The sequence below is a fragment of the Belonocnema kinseyi genome, chromosome 7, assembly GCF_010883055.1.
Source record: "Belonocnema kinseyi isolate 2016_QV_RU_SX_M_011 chromosome 7, B_treatae_v1, whole genome shotgun sequence".
Taxonomy (NCBI): Eukaryota; Metazoa; Arthropoda; class Insecta; order Hymenoptera; family Cynipidae; genus Belonocnema; species Belonocnema kinseyi.
Genome location: NC_046663.1, coordinates 8118961 through 8137008, shown reverse-complemented (window position 1 = coordinate 8137008; position 18048 = coordinate 8118961). Strand labels below are relative to the sequence as shown.

General features: G+C 22.8%; 1 protein-coding gene across 1 annotated transcript in view; it reads left to right on the top strand.

The window, feature by feature from the left end:
- Positions 1 to 8142, top strand: part of LOC117176023 (protein strawberry notch) — an 87927-nt gene extending 79785 nt beyond the window's left edge. The window contains exon 15 of the mRNA XM_033365986.1: positions 7568 to 8142. Within this exon, the coding sequence (XP_033221877.1) occupies positions 7568 to 7674 (107 nt within the window). The 3' untranslated portion in view covers positions 7675 to 8142. The remainder of the gene's footprint in view (positions 1 to 7567) is intronic.
- The last annotated feature ends 9906 nt before the right edge of the window (positions 8143 to 18048 follow it).

Below are 18048 nucleotides of genomic sequence, written 5' to 3'. Positions count from 1 at the left end.
TTACAAATATTTCAAATATTCCAGTGATTTCAAACGAATAAAAAAGACTTCGAGAAGATTTCAAAATTTCTTTATAGAATTCATAAGGATTTCAAAAGATTTCAAGCGATTTCAAAAGGTTTCAACACGTTTGAGAAGATTTTAAAAGACTTCAATGATTTTAAAGAAACAAAAAAAATTTCGCAAACAAAGATCAAAGAAAGATTTCAAAGATTTCAAGAATTTTCAAGATTTTACAATAGCTTTGAAAAATGCCAAAATATTTCTCAAAGATTTCACCAAAATGTGAAGCTTTCAGTAAAGTTTGTAATACTTCACAAAGATTTCAATGATTTCAAAGACATTACAATGTTTTTAAAATATTCCTAAAGATTTCAGAAAGACGACTCTTGTTCGCAAAAAATTAAGAAATTGTTTATTTACGATTTGGCTTTCTTTAGAAATTTTTGGCCAATAAAAAATCAAATGGCTAATTTTTTACATGTATGGCAAACGTTTATTTCACTATTTGATGTAAAAAGGAGACCTGGAAAATTTGATTTCTTTTCCTGAAAAACCTGAAAAAGACCTTGAATTTTATTCCTAAAAATCGCTAGACACTCTGTTAATTTTTTTTTTAAATACAATATTAAATTGAATAAAAATCGTTTTTCATTTGTAAAGGTAGATTTATTTTAGTATATTGTACTTTTTTGTTGAAAATTTGTTTTTTTTTTTTGCTTGAAATTATTTTTTTTTTCAACTAAAAATGTAACTGTTCCGTTTTAGGTTGAAAATTAAAGTTTCTCGTTGTAAATTCATTTATTTTGTCGAAAAATCGTTCTCTTTGGCTTAATTTCATTGTTTCTGATTAAAAATATAATCTTTTTTGGTTAAAATATTAACTACTACAGTTTTCGTTCAGAATTCATGTTTTTGAAATAAAGATTGAATTACTTGGTTGAAAGGTACTTTTTTGTTAAAAATTATATTTTTGGTTAAAGCTTTATCTTTTTAATCAAAAACTCACCTCTTTGGTTAAAAAATGAACTATATTATTGTAAATTAGTTGTTTTTTTTTTTTTTGGTTGACAATTAATTTTTTTACTGAAAATGTAACTATTCCATTAGCAACTTTAACTATTTAGTTGAAATTTAAAAAAAATTAATTTCTTTTACTGTAAATGTAACTATTCACTTTTTGGTTAAAAAATTATGTTTTTTAGTCAGATATTCGACTTTTTTTTATAAAAATTAATCTTCTAAGTTGAAAGTTAATCTTTTTGCTGAAAATTTATCCTTTTGGTTCAAAATTCAGCTGCTCCAGTTGATGATTCAGCAGTGTTTACTTATAATATTAAATTTTAATAAAATTATATTTAACCGAAAATTTCACTATTTAATGATTGGTGGAAAATTGATCATTTTTAGTTCGATATTCAACTATTTCATTGAAAATTAAAGTATTCCAGTTAATTATTCATCATATTGGTTAAGAATGCTTTTTTCAGTTACAAAATTAAACTACTTGGTTGAAAATGAAACTCAATTTGTTTAAAAAAATAAAACTTAGTTTTCTGTGAAAAATTAATTTTTTTCACTATTTAACTATCTTATTTTCAATCGAGACTGATCATTTTTAGTTAAAAGTGCAGTTATGTGTTTAAAAATTTAACTATTTGCTCAAATATTCATCTTTCTATCTTTTTGAAAATTCTAATTTTTGCTTGAAAAAGTCGGGATTTTAAGCGGTTTAAAATGAATTCAGTATAGTATCCACATTAATTTTACCTAAATATGTACTGAATTTTAAATATTAGTAGTTGAAATAAAAAATTAATATAAAATTAATTTATATAAAAATTTAAATATTAGTAGTTGAAATAAAAGAATTGTTGAATTTGGGTTGAATATTCAACTATTTTATTACAGAATTCAACTGTTTGGTTTGAAAATTCACCTTTTTTTGTAGGAAAATCGTCTTTTTGACATGAAAATACAACATATTGGATGGAATTATTACTTTATTGGCTGAAAAATCTTTCTTGGTTGATAAATCGTTTTTTTTTCGTTTAAAAATGAATCTATGATCACAAAAATCTCACCTTTTTTCTATTTGGTTGCAAATAAAATTTTTTGGTTCAAAATTCGACTATTTTCTTGAAAATTCAACGTTTTTGGTGGAATTCAACTCTTGTTGGTTTAGAATTAAAATAATTTTTCGTTGAAATATTCACTTGGTTGAAAATTTAGATTTTTTGGTTCCAAATTATATATATTTTTTAAGATTAATTTTTTTATTAAAAATTTAACTATTCCATACTTCATTTACAATTTATCCTTTTTTTTCAACTTCAACTACTCAGTTGAACATTGAAATACTTAGTTAAAAACTCAATTTTTTTGTTGATAATTCATTATTTTAATTCAAAGACCTTATTTAACTATGTTGAAAATACTTTTTATTTGTTTGAAAATTCTTTTTTTTTTAACTGACTCTTTAACTATCCCATGCTTGGTTAAAAATTTATCTTCTTTTTTTTTTTGTTGAAAATTTAATTACTCAGTTAAAGTGGAAATAAATGGTTAAAATGCATTTTTTTTATCTATTTTGTTTGAAAATTCGTGTATTTTGTTAAAACTTTATTTCTTTTGGTAGAAAATTAATTTTCTTGTTTGAAAATTTATCTTTTTTTGTTAAAAATTCGTATTTTGTGGTATAATATTAAATTTCTTACTAAAAAATTAATATTTTTTTTTGAAAATTCATGTGTTTGGTTGATAATTTAACTGTTTCGTTGAAAATTCGTTTTTTTTTATGGTTAAAGGTTGATTTTGATTAACTGAAAATATAAATTTACCATTTTTTGTTGGCAATTTATCTCTTTTAGCTGAAAATGCGTGTATTTGTTCAAAAAATCGTATTTTTCTAGTTAAAAAATCATTTATTTTGTTAAAAATTTATCTCTTTTGGATGAAAATTAATTCTCTTGTTCGAAAAGTTCTCTTTCTTGTTGAAAATTCATGTTTTTGGTTAATAATTTAGCTATTATGTAAAAAAATGATTTTTTTTTTAAATTGATTGTGTTTAGCTGAAATTATAACTAATCAATTTTTTGTCAAAAATGTATCTTTTTGATCAGGAAATTTATGTATTTTGTTGATAGTTTTTTTTTTTAATTCATGTAATTTTTTTTCAACTTCATTTTTTATAAAAGCTTCATTTTCTTTTTTGAAAATTGATCTTCTTGGTTGAAAATTCGTGTTTCGTGATACAATATTGAACTTCTTGGTGTAAAGTTGTTTTTTTGAAGTTTATGTCTGGATAGTAATTAAAATATTTTCTTGAAATTTTGTTTTTTATGGTTAAAAAGTGATCTTTTTTTAGCTAGAAATGCATATCATTTGTTAACTATTTTTCTTGCAGTTAAAAAATAATTTCTTTTTCTGAAATTTTATGTTTAACTACAAATATAATTATTTCATTTTTTAAATATTTTTTATTAAAATTTGTAGTTGAAAATTCATTGCGTTCGTGTCAAACTCGTTTTTTTTTTTGTGTTTAAGAATCAGTTATTTTTGTAGAATATTTATATTGTCGGGTTGTAGAAAATTCGTTTTTTTTTCTCTCTCCAAAATTCAACAAATATGTTAGAAATTAACTTATTTGTTAGAAATTCATATATTCGGCTTGAAAATTTCACTTTTTTGTAGAAAATTCAGTATTTTTTATGAAATTTTTTTCTTTAATTACTGAAAAAAATTATATTTATTATTATTATATTTATGAAATTATTTATGACTCATAACTAAAAGTCTTAAAAATAAATTTAAAAAAAAAACCTTTTTAAATTAATATTGATCTTCTAGATTCTCGCTTTTTATGCCTGGATCGAATCCTTTTTAAATCAGGCAGGTTCTACACTTGAAGTTGCAGAATCTCTCAGGGGACGTAAAAAAAAAATTACGGAGTTATGCGTATTTGAATTTTTAGTTTTGTTAAAAAAAAAAACCCCAATTTTTTCTTTAAACTTATGTAACTTTTGACTTCATTAAGATATTTCAGATTTTACATTAATTAAAAACTTGAAATGTCTTCAAGTAATTGGAAACAAGTGTGTTAACATTTTTGTTAAGAACTTCTGAATACATTTTAAAATTAAAATCTTAAAAGCTTTTTAAATTTTCTGTTAAAATAATTTTTTTTAATGAAAAATCATTTTTAATTTTCCTAGGAATCTTAAGATGTTTTTTTTCTTTTTAAGCCTTTCACAATTCTTAAAAAGTTTCTATTTTTTTTGGTTAAAATCTGCAAAAATCTGCATTTTGTTTTAAATTCGGCTGTGGGTATTTGCAGCAAATCTAATTTTTTCAAAATATAATAAGTGTTCCTATTTTTATTTGTAAATTCAAATTTTAAGGATTTTTTGTTAATTTGCAGGATTTTCTAAAAGTTGTAGGAAAAATTCAATCAATTAAAAAATATATTTAAATGTTTCGAAAAAATTTTAACAATGATTTTTTAATGATGCTTTGAAGGATACTTACAGTATTTAAAATGAAAATAATTTAAATTCTAATTTAAAAAAATGTTTTTTAATTTTTTAATTTGTCTAGCTTAAAATTACTTTTAAAAAAATATAATTTTTAAAGTTCATTGCTTGATTCTTTAATTTCATCATTTAGAAAATTTTAGATCGTTTCGAAGGTTTTCAACAATTTCAAAAGATTTCAATAAATTTGAGAAGAATTCAAAAAATTGCAGTGATTTCAAACGAACAAAAAATTTTTCCCAAACAAAGATTAATGAAACTTTTCATAAATATTTCAAAAATTTCACAAAGATTTAAAATATTTTAGTGATTTCAATAATTAAACAAACGAATTATTATTTTAGATCATTTTGTAGGTTTTCAAAAATTTCAATAAATTTGAAAATATTTCAAAAAATTTCAATAATGTCAAACGAACACAAAAGTTTTCGTAAACAAAGATTAAAAAACATTTTACAAATATTTTAAATATTTCATAAAAATTTCAAAATATTTCAAAAAATTCACAAAAATTTCAAATAATTCAAGGATTTCAAGGATTAGAAAGATTTTACAAAAATTTAAAAAGATTTCACAGAAATTTCAAGATATCTAATAGATTTTAAATACTTAAAAATATTTTAATGATTTCGAATAAATATAAAAGATGTAAAAAGGATTTCACAATTATTTCAAAGAATTCATAAAGAATTTGATAATATTTCAATAATCTAAAAAATTTCAGATAATTTCGAAGGTTTTCGGCAATTTAAAAAGTTTTCAATACAATTTAGAAGATTTCAAAAAATTGCAGTGATTTCAAATGAACACAAAAGTTTTCAAAAACAAAGATTACAGAAACATTTTACAATTACTTAAAAATATTTTAAAAATTTTCACATAGATTTCACAGAATTCAAAGATTTAAAAATATTTCACAAAAATTTCAAGATTTCACAAAGATTTTAGATTCTTCAAAGTATTTCAGTTATTTAAAATAAATACAAAAGATGTAGAAAATATTGCACAATTATTTCAATGAATTCATCAGGATTTCATAATATTTCAATAATTAAAATTTTTTTAAAGATTTCAGATCAATTTGAAGGTTTTCCAAAATTTCAAAAAATTGGAATGACTTCAAACGAAGAAAAACGTTTCCACAAATAAATATTACAGAAACATTTCACAAATATTTTATATATTTCATAAAGATTTCCGAATATTTCACAAAGATTTTAAAGAATTCCGGGATTTTAAGGATTAGAAAGATTTTACAAAAAATTTAAAAAGATTTCACAGAAATTTCAAGATTTCTTAAAAATTTTAAATACTTCAAAATATTTCAACAAATTTACAAAGATTTTAAACATTTTAGTGATTTCAATAATTTAAAGAAATTCAAATATTTCAGATCATTTTGAAGTTTTTGAACAATTTCAAAAGATTTCAATAAATTGGAGAAAATTCCAATTATTTCAAACGAACGCAAACTTTTGCAGAAACAAAGATTCAAAAAAATTTCATAAATATTTTAAAGATTTAAAAATATTTCAAAAATTTCACAAAGAATTCAAGGATTTTAAGGACTTCAAAAAATTTCAACAAATTTACAGATATAAAAAATTTTGAAGGATTTCAAAGACGACTCATGTTCGCAAAAATTTGTGAATTTGTTTCAAAATATGCACAAAGATTTCAAATACTTCAAAATATTTTTTAAAAAATTCAAAAAGATTTCAAAAATTGGGCAGTCTTCAAATATTTTTGTGATTTCAATAATTAACAAAAAAAATTCAAATATTTAAGGTCATTTTGAAGGTTTTGAACAAATTCAAAAAAAAAAATTCAATAAATTAGAGAAGATTTAAAAAATTGCAATTATTTCAATCGAACACAAAGATTACAGAAACATTTCACAAATATTTTAAATATTTCATAAAGATTGAGTAAAAGAACTATAAAACAACTTTTTGTAAAACTCTCTTAACAGTGAAAAATATTTTTTAAAAATTTTTTCGTTCAGAAAAAATTAATTTTTTTTAACATAATTTTTAACAAAAAATAGAATAGTTACATTTTTAGTACACAAAATATTAATTTTTATCTGAACTAATGAAATTTCAACGAAAATGATGATTCTTTAACTGAAATAGTTGAACTTTCAACCAAAAAAATAATTTTTAATAAAAAAGATAAATTATTGAACAGAAAAAGAAAAAAAATTTTCAATAAAATTGTAAAATTTTCGGTAAAAAAATTCTTTTCGTTTCAAAGAAAAAACAAGTTTTCAATCAAAATTATGAATTTATTATTTGTATAAATTATTTTTAATAAAAAAGATAAATTATTGAATCAAAAAAGAAAAACTTGTTCAATAAAATTTTTTAATTTTCCGTAAAAAAATCCCTTTTCATCCAGAGAAAAAACAAGTTATTGTTTTATATTTTATAAAAAGAATATATGATTAATATGAAATTAATCATATTAATTTCATATTAATTTATTATTTGTAAGAAAAATTGCGGGAATTCGGTTTCATGAAAAAAAATTCTCCTGGCCACAAAACTTATTTGCCCGCATAAAAATCAGAATTTATTTTCCTCATGATAATACAAATTCAACAAAACATAGGCAAGAAATATATGTATGGGTTTTTTAAAAAAATCCAGAATCTGGAAAGAAGTCTGAAATATATTAATCCAAAAGTTATATAAATTTAAAAACAATTTTTTTTTTTTAACAAAGCCAAAAATTGAAATACGCAAAAACACGAATCTCTTAATTTCCTCTAAAAAAATAACATATTTCGTCCCCGAGAGATTCTGCAATTTCAAGTCTAGAACCTGCCTGATTTGAAATGGATTCGATTCCTGAAATAAAAAATGTATAACGGAAGAGGAAAAAGAAAAAGTGGCCAGAAGAAAAAGTTCTAGGAATTTCGAAAATGGAATTTTGTAGCAACCCTGTAATTCTGAAAACCTTCTCGATATTTGCAAGTGAAAAAAAAAGAGGAAAAAAAAACTAGAAAAGGTGTGTTTTTGTTTTGTTTCCAGACGAAGGTCTGAAGATTGTAGGCACACTGATTCCAAAGCCTTGCATGGAAACGCTACGAGAGGCTCTTTCATCCGATGCGGAAAAGACCGAAGAGCAGACGTTTTGAACGGACTGCTGATCTCGAAGAATTCGTGTATGAAAGTTGTGTACCCGCCGTGTTCAAAGAAATTGCATCTCGAGGGTAAAGGACATTACGTTTTAGTTAGTCTTTTAATTTTCAACCCGGTAGTGTCGTCAAGGAACGAAATCTTGTTTCTACCGGACAATAATCTATACATATTTTTTTTTTTTTTCTATTTCGCGCTAAATTTTCATTGTTTTTTTTTTTTTTTTTTCATCGAGATTTAGCAAATATAGATTGAAAAATTGAAGAAGAATTTGACGTAGGATTGTCGATCCCAAGTAACCCATATTCTTGGCTGTGTCCTTGGTGAAAAATAAAAATTAATTTTCATCCAAAACGAGAATTGATTTATGAATAAAACAAGTCGAGGTGATTTTCGTATCAGTGGTTAAATCATCACAAGTAGTGTTAAACAAAAAAAAAAAAAAAAAAAAACAAGATTAATAATTGCTGCACTAGAAGTTTGCTATCATTCTTATTATAGTTATTAGACTATTATATCTATGCTAGTATCATTAACCTTTTAAAAGCCGGAAGCCGAAGTGAAACGATTGGCATAATTCGTACCTTTAATCCAGATTTCTCAAGTAACTAATTTTTTACAAACAGTATTACGATGGTCAGGATACATCGCGTATTTTGAAGAATCTTGAGCTTCGATGATGAACTTGAAATGATGACTACTTTTGATTCTCGATTCGAGCCCCCCCCCCCCCCTCACTCCCTACCAAGTCCCCCACCCACCCCTCTAGGCGATTGATAAGATTGATAAAATCACTCGATTCTGTAATCTTCTTGAGGGACATATGAAAATTCGGGGGGATATAAAAGAAGAGGAGGAAGAGGAAAAAGCTGAATCCTCGAGTTTGGTTGAAAGAACATGTATGCTTTTAGCGTCAGCTCGTCCCCTCTTTTGTCATCAAGATTACTACTTTTAAAGATACTATTAGTGCTAACTAGAATTGATGATTGCATACGACGATATATTTATATTCGAAGATATAATGTAGATGTGTCTGTTCTGATGTCTGAACGGAATCATTTTGATGAGTGTTGAATGTGACGAATTGGTGAATCGTAAAGTTACGTGTTTTGTGAAATTTAGAAATAATGCAAGTAGAGCTTATTAATTATTTAGAATACGGATTAGATTTCGGATGGATCTTTGCTGATAATGATAATGATGATGATGATGATGATGATGATGATCATCATGATGATGATGTGTCGAGGGTTCATTTTGCAGATGAAAGTCCGGGTCGTATTTGTGAATTCGTGCGACGGACTTGCGGAAAGCGACTTACCAAAAAGAAAAAGAAAACGAGAAGAAGAAATAATAAAAGACAAAAATGGATGAAAGTGATGAAAAAAAAAAAAAATGATGATGAGCATGAGTATAATCGTCGCCGCGCGCAATCGTGGTAGGAAATTTAGGTAGAGGCACTACACGCGACATATGACATATCTACGCTTTTCGTAAGACGTGAACGCGTGATATACACACGACTGGTGGTAATAATGACGACGACGATGAAAAAATTCGTTTTAAAAACGAACAGAACGGCGAGATCTAAAAACTGAAGCATGTCGAAAATTCTATACATATATATACATTCATGCATAAATGTGTGTGTATATGTACATGTATAAATGTATCTGTAATAATGAATACAAGCTAAAAAGTAAGTGGGATTCAATTCGACAATCGAAAGGCACCTTCTTCCAATTTTCCTCTCATCAATTCCCTCATAAACCGATTTTAGTTTTATTTATTTATGTATTTATTAATGATTAATTTATTGGATAACTTGATTGTTGACTAACAGTTTATGAAAAATAACCATCTTCAGGGTGTCGACTTGATCGGGAAATTACCCGGAAAACAACCGGGCATTCACTTCTGATTCCAGTAAAATTGAAGTTTTGATTGTTTTATTAATAATTATTATTATAATAAAAACTTCTTTTTATAAAAGTGATTTCTACTTTATCTACAGTTACAGATTTTTCAGATTATCTCAATTTAATCCAATTGAATCATAATCCAAATTTTCAATCTCTGATTTTTAACGGATTTTTACGTTTCGGCACTCACACAATCCGAAAACAGTAAAATTTCATCGGTGTCTGTCTGTCTGTATGTGTTGTAGCCACGCTAACTTTTGAAGGATTTGTCCAATCGAGTCCGCATTTGATACACTTCTGAAGGTCCCCAAAATAAAGGCTAAGTTCGTTAATCAGATATTTCGAACCAAAATTAAAAAATTGAGAGCATTTTCAAAATTTTGAATCTTTTTTTGTTGTTGAAATTCTATAAATTGTTGTCAAAGTTTCTTATAGATGGGTAAAAGACTTGCAAATTATCTAAATAACATTTTTTATTTTGAAGAAAATCAGAAAAGTTATATACTTTTAAAAATTTTTAAACTTAAAAAAAAGTAGAAAAAATTATTTTTTTATAGATCCAAAAATTTCATTTAAAATTTTCACCAGATACCAAATATATTTCAAAACTATTCTACCTGAATTTTTCGATTACCCCAAAATTAAAAAAATCATAGCATTTTCAAAATTTTCAATTTTTTTTTGAACTTATAAAAATTTTTGTCAAAGTTTCTCATAGATGTTTAATTTGTTTAATTTTCATGAAAAGTGGAAAAGTTATATACTTTTTAAAAATTTGAAAAATGTCAAAAAAAAAATTATTTTTTTCATAAATCCAAAAATGTTATTCAAAATTTTCAGTAGATACCAAATAAATTTCAAACTATTCTAGCCGAATTTTTCGATTAGCACACAATTTAAAAAAATTAGAGCATTTTCAACATTTTAGACAATTTTTTTTCAAGTTTCAGAAAATGTTGTCAATACAAGATGTCAATAAAAGATGTCAATTATCTTTTTTATTAAAAATTATTATTTTTTTTAAAGTTCAACTGGTTTAGTTAAAGATTCTTCATTTTGGTTGAAAATTAATTAGTTAAGATGAAAATTAATATTTTGTTTACTAAAAATGTAACTATTCCATTTTCTTTTAAAAATTGATTTTTTTCTGGTTGAAATTTAAATTATTTGTTTGAAAATTTGTCTCCTTTGATTGAAAATTTTTCTAGAGTCTAGAGTCACAGATTTTTCAGATTATCTCAGTTTAATCCAATTGAATCATATTTTTTTTTATTTAGAAATTAAACAAGTTGTTTTGAAATTTATGAACACTCAAAAATTCGCCTTTTTTTTGTGTAGAAAATTAAACTTTATGGTTTAAAATTAATCTTTTTGGTTGGAAATTCATCTTTCAGGTTAGAAATAAATTTTCTTGGTTAAAAAAAACGCTTTGTTGAAAACTTTTTTTTTATTATTTTTTTTTTCCTTTGAATGAAAAGGAATTTTTTTTACGGAATATGTAACAAATTTATTGAAATTTTTTTTCTTTTTTAGTTCAATAACTTATCTTTTTCATCAAAAATTTTTTTTTTTGAAAGTTTAACTATTTCAGTTAAAGATTCATCATTTTCGTTGAAAATTCATTAGTTAAGATGAAAATTAATATTGTGTTTACTAAAAATGTAACTATTCCATTTTTTTTTTAAATTGATTTTTTTTCTCGTTGAAATTTAAAATATTTGTTTGATTCCAATTGATTAATAATTTTTTTTATTTAGAAATTAAACAAGTTGTTTTGAAATTTATGAACACTGTCAAAAATTCGCCTTTTTTGTGTAGAAAATTAAACTTTATGGTTTAAAATTAATCTTTTTGGTATTTTTGTTCAAAATTAAACAATTATGATGCAAATTTGTCTTTTTAAATTAAAAATTCATGTATTTATTTAAAAATTAGCGTCTTGTTAAAAAATCGACTTTTTTATAGAAAATGATTTTTTTCTTTGAAACTTAATCTGCTTGTTTGAAAATTCATGTTTTAGGATAGAATTATATTTTCATGGTTGAAAAAAACCCTTTTGTTGAAAATTTTTTTTTTTAATTGAAAATTCATCATTTTAATTAAAAATTCACTGGTTTGTTTTTTCTATGGAAGAAAAGGAATTTTTTTACTGAAAATTTTAATCAAATCATCTTTTGAATCAAAAATTCAAGTATTTCAGTTAATTATTCATCATAATGAAAACTACAATTTATAAAAGTGATTTCTGCTTTATCTAGTCACAGATTTTTCAGATTATCTCAGTTTAATCCAATTGAATCATAATTTTTTTTTTTCTTTAGAAATTAAAGAAGTTGTTTTGAAATTTATAAACTTTGTCAAAGATTCACCTTTTTTGTGTATAAAATTAAACTTTATGGTTTAAAATTAATCTTTTAGGTTTGAAATTCATCTCTCAGGTTAGAAATAAATTTATTTGGTTGAAAAAAACGCTTTTGTTGACATTTTTTTTTTAATTCGAAAATTTATTATTTTGATTGAAAACTTGTTTTTTTCTTTGGAAGAAAAGGAATTTTTTATCGAAAATTTTACAATTTTATTGACATTTTTTTCTCTTTTGGTTCAATAATTTATCTTTTTTTATTAAAAATTATTTTTTTGATTGAAAGTTCAACTATTTCAGTTAAAGATTCATCGCTGTCGCTGTAAATTCATTAGTTAAGATAAAAATTAATATTTTGTTTGCTAAATATGTAACTATCCCATTTTCTGTTAAAAATTGTTTTCTTTCTGGTTGAAATTTCAACTATTTGTTTAAAAATTTGTATCCTTTGATTGAAAAAGTGTATTTTTTGATAGAAAATTAATCTTTTTGTTTGAAAATTAATCTTATTATTTAAAAATTCTGGTTTTTAATCAAAAATTCAAGTATTTCAGTTAATTTTTCATAGTAATTTTTATGATTTTTTTTTAGAAATTAAACAAGTTCTTTTGAAATTTATAAACCTTGTCGAAAATTCGACTTTTTTGTGTAGAAAATTAACCTTTATGGTTTGAAATTAATCTTTTTGGTTAAAAATTCATCTTTTAGGTTAGAAATAAATTTTCTTCGAAAAAAAAGACGCTTTGTTGAAAACTTTTTTTTTCTTTGAATGAAAAGGAATTTTTTACGGAAAATGTAACAAATTTATTGAATTTTTTTTTTCTTTTTTGGTTCAATAATTTATCTTTTTCTTTAAACATTTTTTTTTTATAAAGTTTAACTATTTCAGTTCAAGATTCATCGCTTTCGTTGCAAATTCATTAGTTGAGATAAAAATTCATATTTTGTTCACTAAAAATGTAACTATTCTATTTTCTGTTAAAATTTTTTTTTTCTGGTTGAAATTTCAACTATTTGTTTGAAAATTTGTCTCCTTTGATTGAAAAAGTGTATTTTTTGGTAGAAAATTAATCTTTTTGTTTGAAAATTAATCTTATTATTTAAAAATTCTTGTTTTTACTTAAAAATTCAAGTATTGCAGTTAATTATTCGTCATTAATTTGATTTGAAAATTAATTTATTTTGCAATTTTTTGTTTTAAGGATGTTTCATATTTTCATTGCATTATTTACATTTAAATAATGGTTTTCAAAATCAAAACTTAGAAAAAATGGTTAATTTTTGCTAGTTCTATTGAATATTTGAACTTCTCTTTATACCTTGATTCTATATTATGACAAATTTGTTGAACATTTAAAAGTTTACGTTTTAGAGTTGAAAATTGATCCTTTTTAATTAAAATTCATCCATTTTGTTAAAAATTTGTCTTTTTGTTATAAAGTAAACCTTTTTAGTTAAACATTCAAGTATTAGGTTGAAAATTTCATTAAAAATTAAAATATTTGGTTAAAGATTCAAGTATTTTGTTAAAAATTATACTTTTTTCTAGGAAATTATTTTTTTTGGTTCAAATTTCATTTCTTTGTTTGAAAATCAGTATTTTTTTGAATTAATTTTTTTCAACTACATATTTAACTATTCCGTTTTTTATCGATTTTTTTAGGCATTCAATCTTTTTGGTTGATATTTGACTTTCATTGAAAATCTATTCTATTTGGTTGAAAACTTAGAAATTAAACAATTTGTTTATAAATTTATAAACTTTGTCAAAAATTAAACATTATGGTTTAAATATAATCTTTTTGGTATAAAATTAGAATATTCCAGTTGAATATTCATAATTTTTGTTGAACATTCATGAGTTTGGTTGAAAATTGATCTTTTCTTGTTTAAAAGTCAACAATTATGATGTAAATTTGTCTTCTTAAATTGAAGAATCATTTATTTTGTTAAAAATTATCGTCTTTTTACTCAAAAATTCAAGTATTTCAGTTAATTATTCATCACAATGAAAACTTTCATTTATAAAAGTGATTTCTACTTTATCTACAATCACAGATTTTTCAGATTGTCTCAGTTTAATCCAGTTGAATCATAATTTATTCTTTTTTTTACTTAGAAATTAAACAAGTTGTTTTGAAATTTATAAACTTTGTCAAAAAAATTCGCCTTTTTGTGTAGAAAATTAAACTTTTTGGTTTAAAATTAATCTTTTTGGTATAAAATTCCACTATTCCAGTTGAAGATTCATCATTTTTGTTAAACATTCATGAGTTTGGTTGAAAAATAATATTTTCTTGTTCAAAATTTAACAATTATGATGTAAGTTTGTCTTTTTTAAGTGAAAATTCATTTATATAGTTAAAAATATAACGTCTTTTGTTGAAAAATCGACTTTTTTTAAGCAGAAAATGATTTTTTTCTTTGAACTTTAATCTTCTTATTTGAAAATTCTTCTTTTTGGTTGAAAATTCATCTTTTAGGATAAAAATAAATTTTCTTGAATGAAAAAACCCCCTTTTTGTTCAAGATTATTTTTTTTTATTGAAAATTCATCATTTTTATAAAAAATTCACTAATTTCGTTGAAAAATTAGCTATTTGATTGGAAACTTGTTTTTTGTTTGGATGAAAAGGAATTTTTCTATGGAAAATTTAACAATTTTATTGACATTTTTTCTTTTTTGGTTGAAAGTTCAACTATTTCAGTATTGTTTTTAAAAAATCGACTTTTTTGATAGAAAATTATTTTTTTCTTTGAAATTTAATCTTCTTGTTTAAAAATTATTTTTGGTTGAAAATTCATCTTTTAAGATAGAGATATATTTTCTTGGTTGAAAAATAAACTCTCGTTGAAAATTATTTTTTTATTGTAAATTCATCATTTTAATTAAAAACTCACTTGTTTGATTGAAAAGTGAGTTATTTGATTGAAAACTGGTTTTTTCTTTGAATGAAAAAGAATTTTTTTTACCGAAAATTTAACTATTTTATTGTAAATTTGTTTCTTTTTGGTCGAACATTGATTTTCTTAACTTAAAACTTAATTATTTAAAAATGCAACAATTCTATTTTATGTTAAAAATTATATTTTTTTATTTCAAAAGTCAACTTTTTGGTTGAAAATTTTTCTTCTTTAATTGTAAATCCAAGTGTTTCGATGAAAATTTAAGTATTTTATTTTAAAAAATTGATCTTTTTGTTTGAAAATTAATCTTATTATTTACAAATTTATATTTTTGGTTTAAAATTCAACTGTTCGAGTTAAAGATTCATAATTTTATTAGAAAATTGATTTATTTTGTCCTGGAATATTAATCGTAGAAAAAATGAAAAATTAGTCAGGGAAAGTTGAGGAATTTTGAAAATAAAGTTTTGCAGCTACTCTAATATAATCTTCTTGTTAGTAATTTATTTTCCTCTTATTTTTATTACTTTTTTTTTGCAGTTGCTTCCTCCTGACTATTAAGTTTTTAATTAAAATTTTTATTATTTTGTCAAAAATTGAACAATTTTATTATGAAGTTCGCCTCTTTTCTCGAAAATTTAACTATTTGGGTAAAAAGGCAACTATTTTTCGTTTTGTTTTAATCTTTCTCGAATAAAAATTCCACCATTTTTTAAGATTCATCTTCGTAGATTGAAAATACAAGTATTTTGTTAAAAAGTCATATTTTGTTTTTGCTCAAAAATACAACTGTTTTAAATACAACTGTTGTGGAAAATTCAACTTTGAAAACTTAACGTTTCGGTTAAAATTTCAACTGTTTTTCGTTGAATTTTAATTTATTTGAATTAAAATTTCGATAATTTTATTGAAAATTCAAGTTTTTTATTGAAAATTTAATTATCTTATTGAAAATTCGTCTCTTGCTTCACAATGCGAGTAAACTTGCTTTTTGAAAATGCCATTACTTATTTAAAAATTCAACATTGTTGTTGTAAATTCACCAGAAAATTTGTCCTTTTGGATTGTACATTAATCTATTATTGTTGAAAATTTATCTTTCTTTTCAAAATGCAATTATTTGGTTCTAGAAACTGATTTTGGTTGAAGTATAATTTTTTCTTGTATCAAAATTTGACCATTTGTTCAAAAATTCAAATTTTTTGTTGCAAATTTAATTATTAAAAAAAAGTAACTATATTGTCAAAAAGTCATTGTTTTTTGCGACATCTGACTGATAAAAAAACTGGTAGCAGTGGCAAAACATTTTAAAACGAAAAACCTTTGATAGTTCAAAGGTCAACTAGTAGAAAATGAAACTGCTTTGTTAAAAATTCAATTTTTTGTTGTTGTTGAAGATTAATTATTTTAGTTAAAACTTAATTTCTCTGCTTAAAAATTTAACTATTTTGTTGAAAAAGCTTTTTTTTTGTTAAAAATAAATGTTCTAACTTACAATTTAACTATTCCACGTTTAGTTTAACATATATCTCCTTCGGTTGAAAATTCTTTAAAAAATCAAAATTTGGTTTTAAATTCATTTATTTTGTTCAAAGTTAATCTTTTTGGCTGAAAATCCATTTATTTGATCAAAAATTCTTTTTTTTTAACTAAAAATTTAACTACTCCAATTTTTGTTCAAAAAATGTCTTTTTTGATAGATATTTAATCTTCCTAATTGAAAAGTCAACTATTTAGTTGAAAATTATTATTTTTGGTAAAAAATTCAATTATTGGGTTAAATTTTTTTTTTAATATTCATTATTTCAGTTAAAACTTAATGTACTTACTTGAAAATGTAACCATTATTTAAAAAATTCGTTTCCTTGTTATTGTATTTTTTTTCATTTGTATTTTGTTAAAAATCAATCTTTTTCGCTGAAATATCATCAGGTTGAGATTTTTCGATTGAAAAGTAATTTTTTTAACTGAAAACTTAAATATTCCATTTTTTGTCTAGAATAGATCTATTTGACGGAAATTAAACCTTCGTTGAAAATTCACCTGTTTGATTGAAAATGTAACTATTTTTTTCAAAATACATCTAATTTCTTAAAAATTTATCTTTTTTTTTTGTAGAAAATTTATCTTTCGGACCGGAAATTTGAGAATTGTGGTTACATTTTTTTAAAAATTAATTTAATTGTTTTTAAATGTAACTATCTTGTTGAAAATTCCTTTTTTTTTGTGAAAAAATATTTTGTAATAAAAATTGAGCTTTTTGAGTAAGTTGTGGTTTCCAAAAATAATTATTTTCATTGTAAATAATTACACTCTCAGCACCACAAAAATTTTAAAAATAAAAAATTCCAATACAGAAAAAAAGATTGAAAAGTTCCTACCTTTAACTCGATAAAAATTCTAGAAAGATAAAATTACCTCTATCAAGTCAGAAAAGTAAAGAACAAAATTTGTCTCCCTTCCAACTCTATAAAAAATGTTGAAACCTAACAAAATTTTTCTCTTTTTCTTCTGAAAAAATTGAAAAACAGAATTTCCTACCTTCCAACTCAATAAAAATTTTGCAAATAGAAAATTATCCTTTAAATTCATAAAATATTGAAAATCAAAATAATTTTCTCCTTGGAAACTCTATCAAAAATCTTAAAATATAAAATTTCGTTGAATTGGCGGTTTGAATTGCCAATTCAATGAAAATCAAAAACTAAAAATTTTCTCATTCCAATCAATATTTAAAAAACAAAAAAGGTCCTGTTTCATCTGAAATAAAATTGGAAGTTTAAACGTTTTTTATGCATAAATCCTTTTAACTTGAATTATTTTTTTGAATTTTTTTCTAAAGTTTACACTCTAACTACGATTTATTTCAAAAAATTATTAATTAATTTATATTTACTTACCTTCGTTTAAAATTGAGAACCTTCAATAAAAATTCTCTTTTAGAATTACGCAATAAAACCCGCATAATTTCATAACTGAAAAATTTAACAATTAAACATCTATGGTGTTGGCAGCGTATTCTGAAAAGTATTACTTTTACTGAAGATTATATATATCTAGTGATATTATGAATATTGAATTACGAGGGTGAATCAAATATTAACCGGAATTCTTTTTTAATATTTATTTATTTATAAAACAATACAAAAATACTATTGATTATTTTTCTATATAGTCTCCTT